The following is a 22,470-nucleotide window of genomic DNA, read 5'->3' as shown; positions in this document are numbered from 1 at the left end:
AAATGGCATTCATTTAATACTTCCCCTTTCTGCAGGTCAGTTGCCTCGGCTACGTTGGCTTCCCCACTCAGGGATTCGTGAGGCTGAAATCGAGGTGTTGGCCTTGACTACCCAGGCCGATTCCGGAGGTTAGCAGAATTCACTCTCACGTGGTTGTAGTACTGAGATCCTGTTTTCTTGCTGGCTGTTGACTGGAGACTCTGTTTCTAGAGGCCACCTGCATCCCCGGTGGTGGCCCCTGTCCCTGTGGTAAAACTGTGTAGCAACAGAGGGGTCGAGTCCTTCCCGCCTTCAGTTTCTCTGATTTCCCTGCCTCATCTTTCTGGCCCATGCTTCTCTGTTCTGTGATGACATTGGCCCACCTGGACAATCCAAGACAAGCTTTCTATTTTAAACGTGAGCTTGGTGATCTTGGTGATCCTGGTGAGACTGGTGATCTTAATTCCACGTGCAAAGTGCTTTCTGCCATGTCATGTGTCTGTCATGTCATGTGATCACAAGCATATGACGGGGGGAGAAGACCAAGGAGGCCAAAATACACCTTGATGTCAGCATCCCTCTCTTTCCCTGGAGGGCTTGCTATCCTCTGTGAAAGCTCTTTGGATGGTCCACGTGTCTGTTGCATTCTAAAATCTCAAGAAGACATGTTTACGTGTGGTTTCTTTACAGCTTCTTCTGAAGTCATCTCTTGAAAATTGGATAGTTTTCTAGGGTTATTTTATTTTATTTTATTTTTTTAAAGTTTATTTATTTTGAGAGATGGGTGGGGGGAGGGAGAAAGAGAGAGGGAGAGAGAGAATCCCAAGCAGGCTCCATACTGTCAGCGCAGAGCCCTACAAGGAGTTCGGACTCACGAATCCTGAGATAATGACCTGAGCTGAAACCAAGAGTTGGACGCTTAACTGGCTGAGCCACCCAAGACCCCCCGGGTTATTTTATAATTGTGCTGGTAAAACAATATAAAATGAAAGGTCAACCTAAGAAATGAAATTTTTTTTCCCAAACCATAATGACCATCTGCAGAAAGAATTAGAATCGGACTTCTGAGTATCTGTATATTTATAAATTTTATAGTTATCTTTTCTAAGCAAGGGCAAATTTTTCCATTTGAGTAATTTTTCAAGGGGAGTAGTGGCCAGATGTATCAGACTAGTAAGATGAACAAATGTTAGCATCGGTCTTGAATCTAACCATTTATAGAATTATATTCCTTTTCTTCTAGCTGATATCGTTGAGAATAATGATCACTTCTTCACCCCATCCTGGTACTCTAAATACCTGGCAGGCTGTTTATTCCCCAAAGAACAATACATATTTATTTGATGAGGGGAAGGAAGCAAGGAATAATGCCCCTTGAGCTGTAAGAGAATGTTTCAGTAAGTTGAGTCGTTTGGATGACAAAGCAAAAATACCTCGATATAGAAAGGCCACTCAGATCTGAAAGCTAACTGTGCATTAACTTGAAAATAAATCGCTCTAAAAACTGAAAATGATGCTAAGTGAAAGGAAAATCAAAAGTCCACATTAAAATGGCAGAGATGTTCTGAAGAGAATTCACTCATTCATTAAAGCCATAAGCTGAGTCGAGATATAAGTTGGGCATTTGAAATGTCTTGAAGCTAAGCAGAGAATTTTCTCCATAACGGGTCCTAACGTTTTCCAAGACCGTACTAGAAAAACAGACTGTCTGCAGCCTGAGAGAGTATAATCTAAACAGAAATCTAGCACATGCTGTTAAATATCACATTTCACATTGTTATTTTCCTGAAAAGGGTTATAGTGATTTTTTAATTTTAAAAATGTAGTCTAAGAAAACAGAAAAGAAGAAGAAAAAAGGAATGGACAAAGAAGATACAGTCTCACTAGATATATCATTCTAATTTTCCACCCCTCCCCTAATGAATCCTTTGATGGTGGCCTTGATGAAGACTTTATTGGCTGGTGTGGAGGAAAGCCATATGGGTTTCTGGAGAAGTCAGCGTGCCATAGTTCAGCTGTTTGGGTTTGCACAAAGCATCAAAAGAGTGCAGGGTCCCAGGCCATGGGGACTGTTGGGACAGAAAGGCTCACGTTCCTCTTCCTTATTCGGATCAGTTACCAAGTACAGCGACTCGAGCGGAGCTTACAAGAGTCACCAGGGAAAGGAATAAAAATCTCAACTCCTCCTCTTTCTTCACCAGGAACCATCGTGGCTGTGAGACGCTCTCCCTTCTCTGACCAGACTGCTCTTGCAGATGGGAAGTGTGTCGAAGGAACTTCATGAAGTGTGTTTCAGAAATTCAGAGAAATTTCTGTAAGTGTGTCCTAGGAATCCACATCACAGGAGGGTGTGAAAATGCTGGAACTCTCTGGGACATGTTTCTGGGACTTCGTGCTTAGCACCCAGCTAGTTTCAGCAGCGAAGAAGCCATATGAGAAAAAGTGTAGTGTATGGTCCTTGTTAAGCACATTACCTGTGATGTTCTGCTTCTATTTACTTGTGTTATTTTTCTCCGTGAAATGGCACGGTGGGCTCACCGATTATAAATCAGTATCATTGTTTAGTATGTATCCCACAGTCTTTTTTTTTTTTTTTTTTTTAATTTGGAAATCCTTGGTAACTATGAGTCTGCAGAGGAAATCTCCTTGAAAACAGGAAACTATATAAATAATTCTGTGGCTGCGGTATCTCAAACCATGAGTTGTAATTGAAGAGACAGTTTTGCTAATGCTTTGATCCATCGATGTTTTTAGAGTACGAACAACATTTCCTGCTTTTTTTTCTAAAAAGAAAACCAGACTTTCTGTGTAATCCCAGAACACATACACAACTATCTCAACGTCGATGTGCACTCAACAGAGGCAAACACAAGGTAATGGCTTCAAGGCATGGAAATAGCTCATAAAGAGACCCTGACTTCAAAAATAAGCTTTCTTTTCAATGAGTTAGGGGAAAATTATTTTCCTAATTTGATGTACCAGGTTTTGAAACATTAAATGTGAACAAAACCAGTTGTGATTTTAGTCAAAATGTTTGTACTCAAAATAAATGCCCAAACTTAAATTGGTAATACTCTGACTCTAAAGAAAAGCAAATGTACGTGAGCAGTTTACAGACCGGATAAGAAAACTGGTCTCAGTATCTTAGAGTTAATGTTAAATTAAAAAAATGTATATATTAACTGGAATTCTTGGCCACTTTTGTTTTTCAGATTTAAATGGAACTGAATTCTAGTAGTTGCAACATTTAAAGTAGGGCATTCAAATGAAAATAAAATAAAATAATCGTTTTCCGAAAGGAATTACAAAAACATTGGAAGCAGTGACACTGGGGGCAGGCAGGTGCGGTTTGGTAGATGGAGTAGCTATTTTTTTTTTTTTCAACGTTTATTTATTTTTGGGACAGAGAGAGACAGAGCATGAACGGGGGAGGGGCAGAGAGAGAGGGAGACACAGAATCGGAAACAGGCTCCAGGCTCTGAGCCATCAGCCCAGAGCCCGACGCGGGGCTCGAACTCACGGACCGCGAGATGGTGACCTGGCTGAAGTCGGACGCTTAACCGACTGCGCCACCCAGGCACCCCATGGAGTAGCTATCTTGAAGAGGGTATCACTCATCGTTAGAGTGCACACTTCCATTAAAAACAATGTTATATCTTATATTTACACATATTTTCCACGGAGTGAGATCCTGGCATTCAGTTGCCAAAGGGAATGTCTCAAGCAGCAGCGTTTTAATTGCTTATTTCCTTAGTTACAATGCCAGGTATAGCAGCAGAATTATGATTCATTTCATCCAATGATGTCTTGAATTATTTGTTCTGCTTTCTGATTGTCGCCCTCTGGGGTCATTGGTTTAACCTGCCATTGAAGAAACAAGACTCAAGTTTTAACAAAATGCAAAGGAGCCTGACAATGGTTGCTAATTAGCCGAAGGATGAGTTTACAGTGATAGAGATAAAACACCAGGAAATGATTCTCTCTCTCTCTCTCTCTCTCTCTCTCTTTGGGGTGGGGAGGGGGATAACAGGATTTAACACTCACTTATAACTCTTATTTGAGAGCTCGAGAGTTATCTGTTTGGTAGAAGATCCATTAAACTGGGAAGATATAAAGAATGGTAAGAATGAGTTTTGAAGTGTGGCTCAGAGGTGATACAATGTAAACTAACACATCGAGAAGTTCCGCTCAGTGCGTCCCCTCCACTTGACCCCTGCTGTGTTTGATTAGTCTGCCACTCTGTTCCATATGAGGGAAGCAGCAGTCTTAAAAATTCTGTATTTCCCACAAGAAAGAGATTCAGGAAAAAGAGAGCGTGCCTGGGTCATGACAGAAAGAAAGGAAGGAAAAAAGAAAAGATTACATATGAAATGAAAATGAGATGTTATGAGGCACTACAAAAGAGAAATAAAAAGAACCAGTATAAAAGAAAAAAAAAGTCCAAATACTAGTATTTAAAAAACTGAAAAGTAATGACGCATCATGCTTCGCTTAAAACACACAGAAATATTCATGACAATATTCTATGTCCACAAAGGAGTGAGAAGCCAGAAGTATAACACATCGCTGGGGAGAATCTATGTGTGGTCATAAATTATCTGAGTTTTTGGCAACAAGTATCAAAAGCTGAACTTTTGTGTGCCCTTTTTACCCACCAACTCCACCTAGATGAATTTATGGAAAGAAACCCGAAGTGAATGGAAGTAAGTGTGCATATATGTCCATAGAAGCGTTTTTTAATATAGTCCTATAATTAGTAAAACGCTTAAGTAATTTACGTTATACTCATATCCTGTATTATTCAAATAATATTTTATGCTGCAGAAGCATATTTTAGAATGCAAAGCCCTATTCATTGTATAGAATGTTATTTTCCCCTTGGTGGTAGATGATGGTTTTTCTTCCTTTTGCTTATGTGCATTCACTGAACGTTTTAAAATGATTAAGCATACATTTTCTAGCTTAAATATAGCCATGAATATCCCTTGACAGAAAAGAGGCTGTGGGTGTTTAAAGCTTTTTGACCAACAAGGTTAGATTTTTTTCAAAGAGATGCATCTTTTCTTTAGTGCAGGGACACTGAGCATTGTGCACAGGATGGGGCTGCTTTGGGCTCTGACTCGGTGCTTGCCAGCACATCTCCCCTGGGAAAGTCGCGCTCGCTTCCTTGTTCTCCTTGAGGTGTGTGGTGGGCAGCTGCTGTTTAGCGCAGGGAACATCACCTTAAATGATGAACGGCCCGCAGATTTTACTTTGGGGATCGGCCATCCTCTGCTGGACGGATGCGGTGCACGTGAGGCTGATCCTGCCCCTGCCCCCTGGCCCAGGCCACAGTGATGGCTCAAGTGTGGACACGGGACCGAGGTTAGGACAATCCGACTCCAAAGCGGGACTGCTGCAAACACACCAGGAACGGGGTGATCTCTTCCTGCCGAAGTTCCTAAACTGAGTGGTTATAGATCTGTAGCTGTTGGTCAAATCAATTAACGAAGAGAAAAGCAGAGCCTAGAGCTGGGTAGAAAGAGTCAAGTGGGCAATGGGGACAGAACTAGCGGTTGGTCCACATCTATATCTCATTTCTCCACGTGTAGATCAATAGACATCTACATGATCTATATGATCAATATAGATCAATATACCTACATTCTCATCATATCTGTGTTCCTCCATCTATCATCTATCCATCTATCATCTATGTATATATCTACCCATCCATCATCTATCTATCTATCATCTATCAATCAATCATCTATCTATCTATCTAATGAATAATATATAAGACTCTGATACTTATCCCTGGACTTTAAGATTATATAAACCAATGAGTCCTCATTTTGCTTACATCCGTTTTTGTTAGGTTTCTGCCATTTGTGAGGGTCACCAACGTGCACACTCTCCTCAGAGACATTGTGGGGATTTAACAAGATGAACCTTAAGTACTTGGCTGAATGTATTACACATCCTCTGAACTCACAATTAGTGGCCAGTAACAATCCTAACAGTGGTGATAATGGTAATGGTAGTGAGACAGGACGGTTGCAAGGAAGCAATGGATTCAATCTTCTTCACGGATTTTCTCTTTGCTTGGGAAATAACCTGTGGAAACCTGAGGAAAACTGTGGGGCACCTGGGTGGCTCAGTGGGTCAAGCGTCCCACTCTTGATCTTGGCTCAGGTCATGATCTCACAGTTCGTGGGTTTGAATCCCGTATCGGGCTCTGCACTGACAGTGTGGAGCCTGCTTGGGATTCTCTCTCTTTCTCTCTCTCACTCTCTGCCCCTCCTATTCTCTCTCTCTCTCTCTCTCTCTCTCTCAAAATAAATAAATAAACTTGAAAAAAACCCCGAGGAAAACTAGTTTCTCTGTATTCCCTTTTCATGTCTGTGCATTTGTGATAATAACACTCTCCATACTTACTTCCAAGAAAAGTAATGGAGATATAGTGAATTGTTCCCTTCCTGCTCTGTATTCTGTTAAGACTTTACATGTAATAACACCAGTCTAGTTTTTATTTAATTTGTTAATTCTACAAATGAACATGTGTGTCTTAGGTTATGAACCACATCTATTAATCAATCTATCTCCAGCATCTGGCACAAGGCCTGATAATAGATGTATGCAAAATGCTGGCTTCCCCCAGAGATGTCTAAATCCAAATCCCCAGTACCTGTGAATATCTGGCTATGTGGCAAAAAGGAATTAAGGATACAGATGGAATTACGGTTGCTCGTTAGCTGACCTCAAAATAGGAAAATTAATCCAAGCGAGACGAATCTAATAACATGAGCTCTTAAAATGGAAAGAAGGAGGCCAAATCATGGGTCAGAGAGATATAATGGGTGAAGAATCTTCTCCACCACTGTTGACTTGACTTTGAACATGGAGATGGGGAAGAGCAAGCCAAGGAATGTGGGTGGCTTCTGGAAGCTGGGAGTTGTCCGAGCAGACAGGCAGCAAGAAAAGAAGGACTGCGGTCCAACAACGACAAGGAAATGAATTCTTCCAACAATCAGAATGATCACGAATGGGTTCTTCTCTTCAAGCCTTTAGAAGGAACACAGCCTTCTGACATCTTGTTGTTACTCTGGTGAGATCTGTGTCCACATTGTGACCTATAAAACTGTGAGGTGATACATTTATACTGGTTTAAGCCACTAACCACTGCATTCGTGACAATTTGTTACAGCAGTGGTAAGAAATTAATGCAGTGGGTCCTCAGGAAATTCTTAATGAATGTGTGACAATGCAAAAGAAAACACCTAGGAGGAAAGGACATAGAGTATAATATGGCGGAGAAAGAGTATAATTTTACATTCTTTCACCACACTTCCCTTGGACATTTTTTTCTGGCATAGCAGGTGTTTTGTAACAGAAGCTGGACGAGGTCATGACCCTCTGGAGTCATCCTTTTGGTAAGAAAGTCACAATGGAGAGAAGGCCAGCTACTGCAGGTACAAAGTAAAGTTCTGGTGAAAAGGCCCAGTGAGCGAGAGCAGGTGCTGTGCTAGGCAGGAAGTCAGATGCGCCGGCTTCTCCCGCCGGCCTCCCTGAGGACTTGGGAAGGTTCCCTAACTTCTCTACTCTTCAATGTTCTTATCTGCTAGGTTTAATCGTTGAGCTACTGTGTTGGACAGATACAAACAACTGTTTCTCCACCCTGCAGACATTTCTAAGTGATCACCACACCTGTTCTAGTGACACCTCAATTCCCCCTCAGTCCAGGCAACAGTCCTCGCAGCCAGCGTGAGACCCGCCATGGCACTAAATGACCGCCAAGGTCCTTTCAGCCCCGAGACTCCACAAGCTCCACAAGCTCACACAAGCTCCCCTGGTTATATGCTCGCGTTTGCTTCTGTTTGTGCTAATGGACAGAGCTTGTGATTTTTCCATAAATTTGATGCTTTTCCTTGAGGGTGGTTTCTCCATGCTTTCAAAAGTTCTCTCTTTGTGGAAAGAATAAACGCAGTGAACATACATGTAAACCCTTCTTTTTTTTGTAAGGATTAAGGTTTGGAATTCAAAAGCTGTCCACAAATTTCATGAAACTATTGTATGTTATATTTCATTCCAGAACAAGAGTAGGTTAGAAGTGATTAGAACAATCCCATTTCCAAAAGGAAGACAATTTATCTGGAGCTGAAAAGTTTATTTAGCTAGAGATTTTCCCTCTCCCACCCACCACCCCCCCATCCTACACTTAACAATAGAATTTATTTTTTTGGAGCAGTTTTAGTTTCACAGCAATTCTGAACAGAAAGCGCAGAGAGTGGCTAGATTTTCCAAAATAAAAACTTCCCTCACAACTGTTTCCTGAGATGAAGGGTTTTCAGATTCAGGCTTAAACACCTCCTAACTGTTGGACCTTGAAAACTTGGACACAGCAAACACAACAGCGTTGCAAATTGATTGTGGTTCTAAAGTTCTTCGAAAGGAGGTTCGTGAGATTTACGAAAATAATTTGATTTTACAATTAAAAATGATCTGTGATGGTGAATACTCTCTCTTCATTATGACTCTCTCTACATAACTATTATCTTCTAAATCCTCTTGGCTGAGCCAGCTCATTGCCTTTATAATTCCTTTTTATTGCTTCCTCCCTTCTAATCCTCTAGAACTTTTGAAGTACCCCAAATTTGTCTTCATATAAGACTTTGACGTTATTCTATTCTTGAATAAACAATATTGAATGTTATCTGTTTTATTCCAAAATTGCTAGGCATTGCTCCGACCTGCCGTAACCCAGCACCACAGACGGGGGCTTGGACAACAGGAATGGTCTCATGGTTCTGGGGGCTGGAAATCCGAGGTCAGAGCCTTGGCCAGTTGCTTTGCAGACGAGCATCCTCTCTCTGTGCCTCTTCATAGCATCTTCTCTCTGTGCGTCCAACTTTCCCTATTTTCTGAGCCTGCTCTTGTGGGACCAGCTGATTCCCCTAAAATTGATATGTTGAAGCCCTAATTTCTAGTACCTCAAAATGTGGCCATATTTAGGGACAGGCCCTTTAGAGAGGTGATTAATTTAAAAATGAGGTCTTTAAGGAGGGTCCTCATGTGATCTGACTGATGTCCTTATAGAAAGGGGAAATTTGGACACACGGGGAGGCACCAGGGGCCACATATAAAGGGAAGACAGTGTGCCGACATGGCAAGAAGGCCTTTGGAGAAACCAAAGCTGACAGCATCTGATGTTGGACTTCTGGCCTCTAGAACCGTGAGAAAATTAATTTCTGTTGTTTAAACCACCCAGTCAGTGGTATTTGGTTATGGCGACCCTGGCAAATTTATACATACAGTAATAACTGGATGAGGGCCCACCCTAATGACCTTATTTTAATGTGATTGCCTCCATAAAGACCCTACTTTCAAATAAGGTCACATTCTGAGACACCGGGGGTTGGGACCACAGCCTGTGGATTTGGGGGGCTGGGGACAGAATTGTCACGCTCAGTTTGGGGTGAGGGGCATTTAAAATGTAAACCCCATAAGGTGAGATGTCACATCGTTGGTTAGACTTTTGTTAAAGTCCCAGTATCCAGACCGTGCTGAGGAAGAGAGGTGCAGGATGATGGAGCCAGGCAATGAGCTAACTCAGGCGGAAGGAACTCTCTTCCACACGCATCTGTATAATGCACATGGCGGGGGGTGGAATTTGAGGGAACAAACAGCTTTAGAGTGAACCGCTGACTCTTTTGTCTCCAAAGGACTAACATTTTGTTAAAGCCCATCTAACCGTCAGCCCCCTTTTGTGTGAGTCCTCAAGAGGTCGCCACCAGAGGGAGACAGACAGAAAGCCCCTGCCCTCTCTCAGGGCCTGGACTACCATGCCTTCCCCAGGTGCTTCCCTTCCCCCACCTCACCTACAAGGGGGATACCCGCAGATCCCTGGGGGCTGTTACCCATTAATTCACCCATTAGTCAACTGTCTACTGAGCCCTTTTGTGGGCCCTGGGGACACCATCAGAAGCAGTGTAAATTGTGGCCCCAGCTGGGTTCACCATGAGGTGGGGAGGACGGGCCAGGCCCACGTGATGTCTTGCCCTGCAACACAGCAGGGTGACAAGACGTAATCACAGGGTGCTGTGGGCACAAGTATAACCCACCCAAACTTGGGGTGTCAGGGACCTCTTAAGGGGGTGACAGGTGCCAAAGGGTTAGCCAGATGAGGGCACGGAGAGGGCTGTGCCGGGCAGGGGGACGCTCTCGCTGCATGGCATCCAGAGAGCTGTGCTCCAAAGAAGAGATGGCAGGTGAGGCTGGTGGGGACGATGGGTCACAGGGGTCAAGTCCAGCCCTGTACTGGAGCTTAAGGACCACCTCAGGGCAGTAGGACTTTGAGAGAGGGATTGCTCTGATTGGGCACACAGCAAGTTTCTTCCAAACCCTAACTGCACAGACCCTGTGACCCAGCAAACCCACCTCTGCCTCCTGGTACAGCATTTACCCTGCAGATGACATCACAAGTGGAGGAAAGGAGACGCTTCTTGCCAACGTGGACTTAATAACGATTAGAAATCACCTAAACGCCATCACTTCAGAACTGATTGGATAACGACACTTCTTTAGGCCACTGCTCTCTTGCCGGTTGGAGGTGGAGGGGGGGCAGGGAGGGATTGGCTTAATTTTCACCCTTCGGTATCTTTCAAATAGTGTGCCATATGCATGTATTATCAATTCAAAAATAAGTAAATACAATTTATTTATTTCAAGCGTATGTAATAGCGGCTTTAGTCGCAGTGACATCAGTGTGGCCATATAGACTTTGCTCCAATTCCAGTGGAGGCAGTCAGCGGAAACTCCACGTTCAAACTAAGAGAAGAAAGAGCAGTGAGGTGAGCGGGGGTGGGATACAGTGAAAATGTCACCCGACCATCCCGGCAGATAGAGACACTGGAAGAGAAAAGACGGCTAAAGACGACTGTCGTGGCTTTGTCTCCAGCTCCTGAAAACTGGCCTTTAAAACACACTATGTTTGGCAAAGATGTTGCTTTATCTACTTACGTGCACACAATAATAGACCTTGGAAGAGATCAGACTCCACTGTCTTTGGTTCTGTTCAGTTCAAAATAGGACTCCACAATTTTAAATGACCTCTGTAAGAATTCGTAATGCAGTAAGAAATAGATCCTATCTGGGGACAATTATTTCTCTTGTGGTTGGAATCATTTTAATTTCTCTCGCAATGTTTGTTCCCAAAGGTAGAGGAGGAAGCTGGACTTTCTGGGGCTTTCCGAGCCCACAGACACCGAGAAAGGCTGAATCATGGCAAATGTCCCAAGTCAACCCAGCTAAGCTTTTTCTTCCCCCCTCTGGTGATGAAATGTACAGTAAGGAGAGAATTCTAATAAAGGTTACCATGAACCCTACACATACTAGAGGGAATGAGTCTCATGGTGAAGCCAGTGTTTTGGGCCTCTCTGCCTGACTTAGGATGCTTCAAATTCAAATTAATAAAGAGACAAGATGCCACATTTGGGACTGGAAGACAGTGCAAGCAATAAGGTAACAAAGGCAATACAACTGTTGTCTTAAATGGCATCCTCGAAGATTTATTCTCAACGGGGCGTTGGATTCTCAACCCTTCCTTTGGGGAGGTTGAACATTAATTCCATCCGTGCTGTCTTTCCTCAATTGGACTCACTCCTGTTTTTGGAACTGACTTTAAAGCTAATTTTAAAGCCATGCTTAAAAACTGAGTTTCAATTTTTAAACGCATTTCCTCTTGTAATTATCTCCATTACTCGTGAAATTTGGCTTTTTAAATTATATGCATATTTAAATTACACATGTGACTTGTATATATAAATTAATGACATATGATATATTATGTATAGGGCTATATGTTACACATTTGGATAAATTTCCTAAAGCATGCTGTAGACCATGAAAATTATTTTCAAAGAAAATTTTAAAAATTATTTCGAACCATGACTGCATCATCGGTATGAAACCGAGCATCTAAATTATACTAATTTGAAGAAACTGCACATTGAAGATGTGTACTGCTATTCCTTTTTTTTTTAAAGATTAGATATGATGACCTGATAAATTAGAAATTATGATTAACAATACCCATCTCATCTGGTAATTTCAAGCCAAATCATAAAAAAAAAAAGCCCACAAGAATCAAGATTGAGAAAAATTGGTTCACTTTCCTTTCTAAAATTATCTAATGCATTATTTCTTCAGGGGACACAAACATGCACTTATGGCCAAACCCCCAGAAGAAGGTCGTTTAGATTGCAATATTATTTATGCAAACATTTCAGACGGTGGGTCTTTGTCATGACCCTTCGCCCTAATACGTGTGCATGTTTGTATGTACACAATCTAAAAATCTTGCTTAATCTGAAAAAGCTAGCCATCAGGGCACCTGGGTGGCTCAGTTAAGCATCCGACTTCGGCTCAGGTCATGATCTTGCGGTTCGTAGGTTGGAGCCCCGCATCAGGTTCTGTGCTGACAGCTCGGAGCCTGGAGCCTGCTTCGGATTCTGTGTCTCCTCTCTCTCTCAGCCCCTCCCCTGCTCACACTCTGTCCTTTTCTCTCCCCCAAACATTTAAACATTAAAAAATTTAAAAGAAAAAAAAAAAGCTAGCCATCTAAACACATTTTCCAGAGAACAGAGCATGACAGTTCTCTTTTCCTTAACCAGAAAAAAACGGTCTGGGTAAAGAATCCTCGTAATGCTCATTTTTAATGCGGTATGTGATGTAGTGAAGCCAGGACGAGAAGACAGTGTTGCACAGACTGGGAGTTGTAATCCGTCTTCTCTGTCCCCATGGACTGGCTTTTTCCAGCTGTTTTGCGGTAAGGAAACAAGAGCTTACCGGCTGATCCCAGGATAGACTGACTGGTCATTTCCTGTTGTACCAGTAACACAAACACTGGACTAATAGCCAGGGAATATGGATCTCTTCTTGTTCTGGAATAACAGCGTTCTTTTCGGGGGAAGCCTCTGTATAACCCTATGTACAAGCCACACGAGACTGTGTGACGGCTGTCATTCAGGCTGGTTCTACAATTGGCTCCATAATCCTGTGAGGTCATCGCAATGCCTAAAGCAGCTCAATATCCAGAATAGCTACAAGGAGGGTATAAATAATTCAGAGATGTTTAACTGAAGACGAAGCAGACCCGCACCTTCATTAAATAGGATTTCACCTGTTCTGGGAAGTCCCAACCCTTCTGAAACTGAAGTTCCAGAATCAGAATTCTTCCCTTGCTCTCACACCATCTGGAAGCACTTCTGAGTGTTGTCAGTCACAAAGAGTGCCGGGGAATCTGGATAAGGATGTATATGTCATCCCCCTTCTGACTCGAGAGAAAAATCTCTGACGTTTTGATTCAACTTCTGCCTAAGCCCAGAGTAACCAGCTCGCCGTCCGGGGGCCCGGCGCTGCCCCTCCATTAAGGGGGCGCTGAACAGTTCTGGCTTGAGCAAAGGGAGGCCGTCCAGCCTGGGGGTTCGGAGAGGACAGACACAGCTGTCCGCTACAGGAAGCGTCACTTGCGCTGCAGGTGAACAGGCAACTGTGGGCCGATGTCGCTAGCATCCTCCCTGCCATCAAAGAGGCCAGCTTTCTGCTCGGTCCATCTGCAATGCTCGCTTACCTGATGACCCGCCAGGAAATGCCCACAGGCTTGGCCCTTGATGGTTCTCTGCGGCAGTAAGGTCCAAGCTCACTGCGATCCAGGCTGTGCACTTCTTAGGGCTGGTTCCTCAACTTTTTCCGACCTAATCCTTTTTAGTCCTCTGAGATCAGGCCAGGCAACACAGATGGAGGAACCCGGAAGGACACCTTGAACCCTGTTAGAATTCCCCCAAAGTTTGTCTCGGTACACAGGTTTGCCAAGGGTATGATCACCCTTATCAGCAGAGCTGGAGCTAGATGGGCTCACCCACCAGTTCTTCCTGGGATCACCCAGGAGCCTGGTGTCTTTCTGCCCCAACATGACCGAGCGTGGACTCTTCATTCTGCTCTGGACTCTTGGCACTGGGCTCTCCCGCATGTGCCGTAATGGACCAGAGTTGGTCCCCATTAAACTCTGGATTCTGTTAGCCTCTTGCAGAGACGAGGAATTGGAAGCCTTCGGGAGGGCATGGCTTTCCAAAATCACAGTTATGGTCAGAATCCAGGCATCTTAACTGTTATTCAGCACTTGTTCCCTGCACTATCCCCTTGGTCAAGGCAAACCTGAGCTGTTGGGAATCCATTGGAGTGGGATCAGGAAAAACAGCCTTGAGGATGAAGACCTGAACTCGGATCTGAATACATGAGTTGAATAAGCCTCAAAAAGTGTAGTATTTTAATGGAAGAAGACGTCCCAAACACACAAAGTCACTACATTCTACTTAGGTAATTTTTTGAATAACCCAATTTCATATTTCCTTATTTTATTCTAGTCATGACATGTCCCTTCACATTCCTCTTTTGGCCTGAGTCTTTATACATTTATTAGGAGTTGTCGTGTGACATTCAATGGCACTATAACCTAAGTGCCAATAAGTCATTCTTTTCTCAGAATTTGTCCTCCGCCACGTTCTAAAAAATAGTGAAACACACCCACACGCTGAGGAAAATACAGAAATTTAAAATAGCATAGGTGTGCAAATGAAAACCTATAGGTAGCAGATTTTTCTATGAAAATGCTCCTCCTTTAATGAGAAGATCTTGTATGTTGCTGAAAAACATTTTTTATCAGCTCCTAATCATGTCAGAACTGGATTTTGGAAATAATCTTTCCCAGTTGTGAATGCTCTCATGTGGGTTATAAGACAGGAGACATTAAAAAATTCCTCTCTAATTTGAACAATATGCATATCAAAGTATTTCCTTCCACTGCCCCCCCCCCCCCCCCCCCCCCCGCCCCTCAGCAGTCTCTCCTGGCCACCACCTCCTTCTGCAGTAGCGAAGTCTTGCCACCAGGGGGCGCCCGTCCTCCATCACTTCTAATCAGCCCTGTCACCAGCACCACCAACAGCAGCCCACCGCCTTCCCCCCAGAGACAGAAACATAACCTTATTCTTGTCACAGCCAAGAGAATGAAATGCAGAATTTACACAGATTTCTCAAAATATGTTTTATCTCCATTGTCAGTAACCCCCAGCAGACCAACTTTACTTTTTCTTCCCCGTTCACTAATTTATGAAAAATACCGCAGCAAATCTTGTCGACTCTATTTTATCTATCAATCAAGTGGTAATTTTCATGTTTGTTACCATAGCACCCACAGCCTGTGAGCTTCTGCTACTTCTGTTTTCCTAATGTTGGTTCACTGTTACAGGTAAGCAATCAAGGATCTCTCTTGGGGATTCTAGAACAAGGCGAGGGAGGGTGCAGAGGGGAAACCCGCATAATTATCACAGTGATGGGTTGACATCCAGAATCTGCGAACGACTCCACCCTTGCACTCTGAAGAGGAAGAAGCCGGGTTTCTAAAATAGCAGCGCATTATGCGAGCTGAGCTTGGGAACTGGGCCCACCTTGAGAAGTTTTAGCTCAATAAATGCCTCCCAGTAAAAGACAGGTTTCACCCTTGACAGCACCTCAGAATTTCTCCCCAATTAATTTTTCAAATACCCCTTCAGTGATGTGCCACTTTTATTCTTTAACAGAAAAAAAAAAAAAAAACACCCAAGAGCGATCTCAGGCAAAGTGTCCTGCCTTCATTTCCTAAAACAGAATCAGAATGAAACATACAAGGAGGAACACTTCTTGTCGTCTACGTTTGTGGTTTGACCTTTGGTCATGACCTTCTGTAGCATCCTCAATCAAAGACACTGAACAGCAGCAGGCACGCATTGTCTGAGAGTCTGCTTTCTTTATTAAGTGATGGGCTTACTAAGGATCACAGACACATGGAGTAGCAGGTGATCAAGACATAAACATTGAATACATTCAAATTTACGAGATGGGTAAGTCACAAAAGCCACATAAGGCAGGAGGTGCTAAATCCTGAACCTAATAACTGTTACCAAAACTTGCACCCAAACTGAACCGAAGGGCTGAGAGGCCCTTTTGGGGCAGATAACAGGAATCTTGGGTGTCAGCAGATAGGTAATAATAGCACATAGGAGAGGAGGAACTGGGTGTCCTGTAAGCCCACATCCCTAAATGGCTGGGTGCGGGGGACTCTCAGGAAAAGACATCACAACACCACTGCTTTGTTACCATGGAGAGGAACCTTGAACAAAATTGATTCACTCGGACAGCATCTGGCAACAAGCCATACAGGGGGATGTGCTTCCTGAACACTTTTTTGAGGTCGACTCTAGAGGGGATCGCTATTCTTCTGGAATTTGTGAATTGGATTTATTTCCAATAGGAGGGAAACCTCTGTAATTAAATATGTTGAATTTGAGGGAAACTCCATCTATTCATTCAACTATTGATGATAAATGATTATATTTTTCACTATATAGAATGGAAAAAAAAAAACCCTTAAGTTAAAGCAACAATGAGGAATGACTGAAGGCAAGATTAAGACCAACCTATTGGCTAATTCCTTCGAACAGAACTGTGTTCAGTGATTGTCATTCTACCTATTTCAATAAGGAAGGGGATCAGCAAGCCTACTGCTACTTGTGAGCATGTAAAGTGGCTGTGATCCCGCCATCCCAGTTGGCCTCAGGTTATCTGCAGTCAACCGGGAAGCTGGAAAAAAAATATTCCTATTTCTCTACTCTATTTAGTCTAATTCTGCCTGAGTACAGAAGACATTGCATTCAAAATGTATAAAGACACTTGAGATAACTCTCATTCATGCCATCTAAAAGGTGAGTTATTTGGATCTCCATGCCCATCTGCAAGAGATGAGCCACCAAAAATTGTATGACAATGTTCGAGAATGAATGCTATACATATAAAGGTCTTACTAGTTTCTCTAGAAGTGGGTCAAGCCACTTGGCTCCATAGGTGTGACCAGTGGCCCCTGGGAGCTGTTCTCTGAGTTAACTTCTTTGCAGAACATGCTATTTTGGGGGATCGTGTTTGGAACGATTCTCAGTAGTGACAAGCCAGCAAGTGACAGCATCAGTATCTCTCTTGTTCAGGTCCAGTAGCAAATTTCCACGGACATCTGAGGGGGAATGGTGACTGCTAGTTACCAAGAGAGAGAAGAATTCTTCAAGAAGGCCTGGGTCACACCGTAGAAAAGAAGCTCAATCTGAGGATTAGTATTTTTTTTTTTTTTTTGTCAAAACAGTTTGTAGAACTTCAAGGTAAAATGCCTTCAGAATTTATCCTGCACATTTTTGAGAAATTGAATGATGAAAGGAACAAACAAAGCCCAACTGAGTGGTGAATGAAGAGTTAGGTTCTGGGTATTCAGTGATGGCATTCTCCCAGAAATCTATGGTCCATGGCATTTTCTCGGACCCAATGACATACTTCCCTTTTCCTGTCTCTTTCCTGCTGTGATGTAGCTATGACTATGCAAAAGCTGAATTTACAAAACTCAAAGGCAATTAAGAATACAAGGTAGAAGACAAATACCATAGGATTTCACTTAGATGTGGAATCTAAAACCCCAACCAACCAAACAAACGAACAAAAGCAGAAACAGACCCATAAATACAAGGAATAAACCGATGGTTGCCAGAGGGCAAGGTGTGTGTTGGGGGGGGGGCACGAACAAAATGGGGGAGGGAGAGTGGGAGGTACGGACTTCGAGTTACGGAATGAATAAGTCGCAGAGATAAAAGGCACAGCGTAGGAATATGGTCAAGGACACTGTAATAGTGTTGTCTGGTGACGGATGGTTAGCTGCTCTTGTGGTGAGCAGAGCATAATCTGTCAACTTATCGAATCACTATGCTGTATACCTGAAACTAACATAATATTGTGTATCAACTATACTTCAATTAAAAAATATATATATAGGGGACTTCCTGCTTGTGTTCTGCAGAAAGAGATTATATCCCATCTTTAGCTTTCAGATGGCCTTGAAAGTGTACAAGGAAAAGGGATGAATACTCAAACCGGTATCAGATCCACACACACGGATTAAAGGCTAGGAACAGAAGAGAAAGACAACTACCTGGTCCTTCATTTGAGATTGCTGTCTATTTTGAGAATCTGGTGAAAACTACCGACCTTCTCTGGGAAAAAAAAAAAATCTATATGCATGTGACTGAACTAACATACAGCCTTTATATAAAATGCCACGAGTTACTCTGAAGTCCCTAAAATCATAGACACCTAATCGACCACAGAGTCAAGAGCTGAAAACTTTATCTTGATGACCATTTATGGAAAGTTTTCTGTGAATGTCAAGTAAATTAATAGCCTGTGTCTGGTGAATTTTGGCTCAATTAAAGGGAGATGATACTAATATCCTTCTTTCCTTCCCCTTCCCTTCCCTTCCCTTCCCTTCCCTTCCCTTCCCTTCCTTCCTTCTCTCCCTCCCTCCCTCCCTCTCTCCCTCCCCTTTCATTTTCTGTCTCTTTCTCTCTCCCTCTCTCTCTGTCTTCCCATCAGAGAGGAGCTGGGAAAATGGTCTCAGCATTCAATCAGTGAATAACAAAAATGATTGCTAAATGCATTTACATTCTACAGATCACTTTCTTATGTACAACGGCTATTGCCTATTGAAGACATATTTTGTGCTTCTCTCTTATCCATAACCCTTATAGCAAACGTGCCTGGGGATGTTTGCTATTGCTAATTTGCTAACGAGGAGCCACCCAATGGCTCAGAGACAATGCATACAAATAGGACGAAAGGCCCTATCTCATAACCTTCCCTTAGATGTTCTTCCCACTGGACTGGGAAGCACAGGAAATACTCATCCAGTTTTTCAGGGAGAAATTTGGTTGACGGTCTCTTGATAGCTTATCGCCTAGACTTCGAACAGAATGGCTAGTGGATAGGAATGTGAATATGTGATCTGGAAATAATTTGATAAACTCTCATGCCGAGCATCTCGATATGTCACTGTGTTGTAGAAGGGTTTCATAAGGTCTAATAGAAGGAGGAAGGAGCTTTTCACATGTCTGGACACGTATCGTAGAGTTTTATCCTCAAAACTTGAAAACTAACCCTGCCTCCATGGAAGCCATCTAGTGACAAGGACATGTGTAGCACTTTTTGTGCCAAGATAACGCTCTATCACATCACCGTGGCAAAGTGTCTGGTTCTCACGTGTCTACTCGCCATTTATTTAAAATAAAAGCACAAAACAATTTACTCTTATCCTTAACGTCTTATTCTGTGTCTAAATTATGTAATACTTATAAATACCCAGAAATTGAATGCTGATATTGTTGTTTGGCCCAGCCTGAATGATTTGCTGGAAGAAGTAAACACTGTTAATGGGGAAGAGGAGTTAAAATTGTATCTAGCCTCTATTGGGCGTCTCTCTCTCTCTCTCTCTCTCACACACACACACACACACACACACGCACACACACACACACAAATAACTTAGGTAGCCATTTTTTTATGGTCTTGACACTCATTGAAGATAAAGTAACATAAACCTTCTCAGAAAATACACGTGGAGACGTGAACACGTTACCGATCTGAAGAAGCAGCGAAATTTTACTGGCCTGGTCACATCATCTGTTCTCAGGTAACGCAAAGCTCCAGGCAGAATCCAACCACTCTAAGTCAAGTTGAAGCCTGTCTCATGATTGCTAACATGTTCCCCTCAGGAGTATCCTTTTGCAAGGTAAATGACCGTGGGTCACAGGTCCCCTATCGATAACATGATCTTTCCCAACCAAGTTCGTTCAGGGCTTCGATGAAGGAAAGCGTGGAAAACTACCAGGCATGTCTTCAAGGTGACATCAGTAGGAGGCAAAAGCAAAGCAGACAAACATCACCTATGAGAGCAGAGACCAGGAGCGGCTGAGTGACAACCCCGCCCTGCACTGTACCTGTACAGATGAAACTGGACAGTCCCCCATAGATGACTTCATCGTTGTCGGGCAATATGAACGGACACCTCGTCTGAACCTCCAAACAGTATTGCTTGCAAGGAATTGTCTTTCTGCAGTTAAACTGTGCGACTTCAAAGTACTGGGAACACAGCCAGGCTTTGTAGACAATCTGAAAAAAGAGAAGAATCAAAAATCGGGAGGGATGACAAGAGTTCTGTCTCTCGTACAGGACATGCTGTACCGTGAGAAGCATGCCGTGGTGCCAAGTGGATCCTAAGGAAACTCTCATTTCCAGAACGCTCTTTTACACAACGCTAGCTGCAAGTGATAGCAAGGTAGCCACGGAAGTCTGCAACAGAGCCAAACGTGATTGGATCGAGCCTTTCCGAGAGTATGCAAAAGGTCACACGGCGTTTGGTTTGACGAAGCTCGTCTGAAAAATAGTGGCGTTCATCAGAACCTGAAGTTTCAAAGTCCAGGGATACAGAAAGTAAACAAACAAACAAACAAAAAAACAAACACCAAAAAACCGGCAATAGACTGCAACGTTCGACTGAGCAGGAGGCTCCTCCAGCTATGCTCCCAACGGGCACTAGATGGCGCTGTGTCCTCTGCAACCAGGGCCACCAGCGAGCGCTTCCACTCCAGACGCACAAAAGTAGCCGTGGGCAATTACACTCATGACTCACATCAAGTGCATTAAAAACCTCATCGTCCCAAAGCCCGGAAACACCCCACCTAGGTCAGCCCTGGCATGTGTTGGCGTTGCAGTGCATGCGAACCACAGCTTGGACCATCCATGCGGATATATGTTAGGTGTTCAGTTCACGTAATGAGATGTGAAATGATTATGACTTCATTTACCTCTTTGTTTTCGATAGCTAGTCAGGAAAATAAATATTGAAAAAATGCCCCTTCCTTGCCTAAGGAAACAGGGCGCAACCTCAATCCAAATAAAACGATGACGAAAGCACCCATCTACAGTAGAGGTTGCTGGGAAGCAGGTGTTTCCCAGATCCTTGGCATGGGGGGCTGCTGTCTGTCTGTCTCTAGGGTTAATAATAGTTGGGTAAGATTTTGTCAACTATGCCTTCCCTAGAAACGTGAATGGTTGACAGTTAGACGTACACTAAGAGATAAGAGATCATAAACATTTGACAATAGTAGCAAGAACTGTACATAGTATTTATCAACTTTGGTTGATATACTCTGTTCTAAGCGTGTCACATACTTTTTTCTCCATGTAACGCTCAGCGCATGCTTCGAAGGTAACAACCAGTCATGCTTTGCGTACAAATCATAATTCGTAATGGAAGTAAATTTAAAAATCCAGAATTCAAACCCACTCTTCGTAGGGCTCCAAATCCTGCACTTTTCAAAATGATGCTCTGCTTAATCTGAAAATGTTTGTTTCAAGAAGAACTTGTGAAACCACAAGCGAGTTTGTGAATCCACCTGACATCAGCACCAAATTTCGTGTGCCTGGCCAGTGTCTGTTTGGTATTGGAATGTTATTCATCACTTTATGTTGCTTTGATCAAAATGAAACTTTAGTCTTTGATCGAAGGGGCCTCAGTGGGGGTAAAATGGAATGAATGTGAAATTCAGATTTAAGGTTAGACCGCTGAGAGTAATCTATTCGCTGTCATCAGCAATTCATTTATAAGGGTTTATAAAACTTGATAGGAAAATACATAAATAATTGGCACTCTCATAGGTCTTTTGAACAGGTCTTAACATAAAAGTGTACATTAGAAAAAAGTACTACAAATAGCTAAGGGAACCCCTACGATTTCTTAGATCTCAATGCAGAAACAACGGGAAGGGGGGTGGGAATGAGAGGCAAGGGGGCAGAGGTGACAGGTGGGGACAGTGCCCTCATGCTGTCAGAAAGAGGTCAAAAGTACGAGTTTCAGAAGAAAGAAAAGTAACGTGGTTTCCCAACCATGCTTCGGGGGCAATGCAGATTGTTTTTCAAAATACATTGGTATTTGTGCAATATAACATAATATGTAATATGATATATGACATTTATGACATAAACCAAGCTGTACTCTAGGAATGGCAGTGTCTGTCTTATGATTCCTGGTTTTAATTTCCTTTTCTCAGTACCAGGGGAAGTTGAGTATGTCTACAGTTCCAACAACAATACAATTCCATGATAAGCAATGTTCACATTCTGCATATTTCTGGGGTTGTAAAAAAAAAGCAGAGTGACCTCTTCGCTCTTAGGGAATACCGCTACACAATTCCAGAAAGTTGCACACATTCTTATGGGCCAGAGTCTCCTCTCCATTCCGCCTCCTACTTTGCTATTGCACAGCTCTTCAAATTAAAGTGGTTCCTGAATAGCAAGTCATATCCTGTACCTGGTCAACCCCACCTTAGGCAAGACCCTGTCCCCTCTCACAGACAATGGGGTATCACAGATCGAAGCCTCTCGGGAAATATACACATTCTCCTTGCAATCAAACTCCTTAGCATCACCCAACTGGAATGGATCCATTTTTCTTCTGGTTCCTTCCATACTGTTTCAGCTATATTTCTTTGGCAGGTTTTTTTTTTTACTTAAAGACCTAGTAAGTAAAGCACTTTTTATAAAGATCAGGTT

General features: G+C 42.9%; 1 protein-coding gene across 2 annotated transcripts in view; it reads right to left on the bottom strand.

The window, feature by feature from the left end:
- Positions 1-22,470, bottom strand: part of NALF1 (NALCN channel auxiliary factor 1) — a 631,361-nt gene that overhangs the window by 15,345 nt on the left and 593,546 nt on the right. For both annotated transcript variants that reach the window (XM_086708434.1, XM_025924794.2), the window contains exon 2: positions 19,857-20,028. In XM_086708434.1, the coding sequence (XP_086564560.1) occupies positions 19,857-20,028 (172 nt within the window). The remainder of the gene's footprint in view (positions 1-19,856; positions 20,029-22,470) is intronic.

This window comes from Puma concolor, chromosome A1 (assembly GCF_028749965.1).
Source record: "Puma concolor isolate L17-30 chromosome A1, mPumCon1.1.hap2, whole genome shotgun sequence".
NCBI lineage: Eukaryota > Metazoa > Chordata > Mammalia > Carnivora > Felidae > Puma > Puma concolor.
Note: the sequence above shows the minus strand (reverse complement) of the source record. Positions and strands in the feature narration are given on the sequence as shown.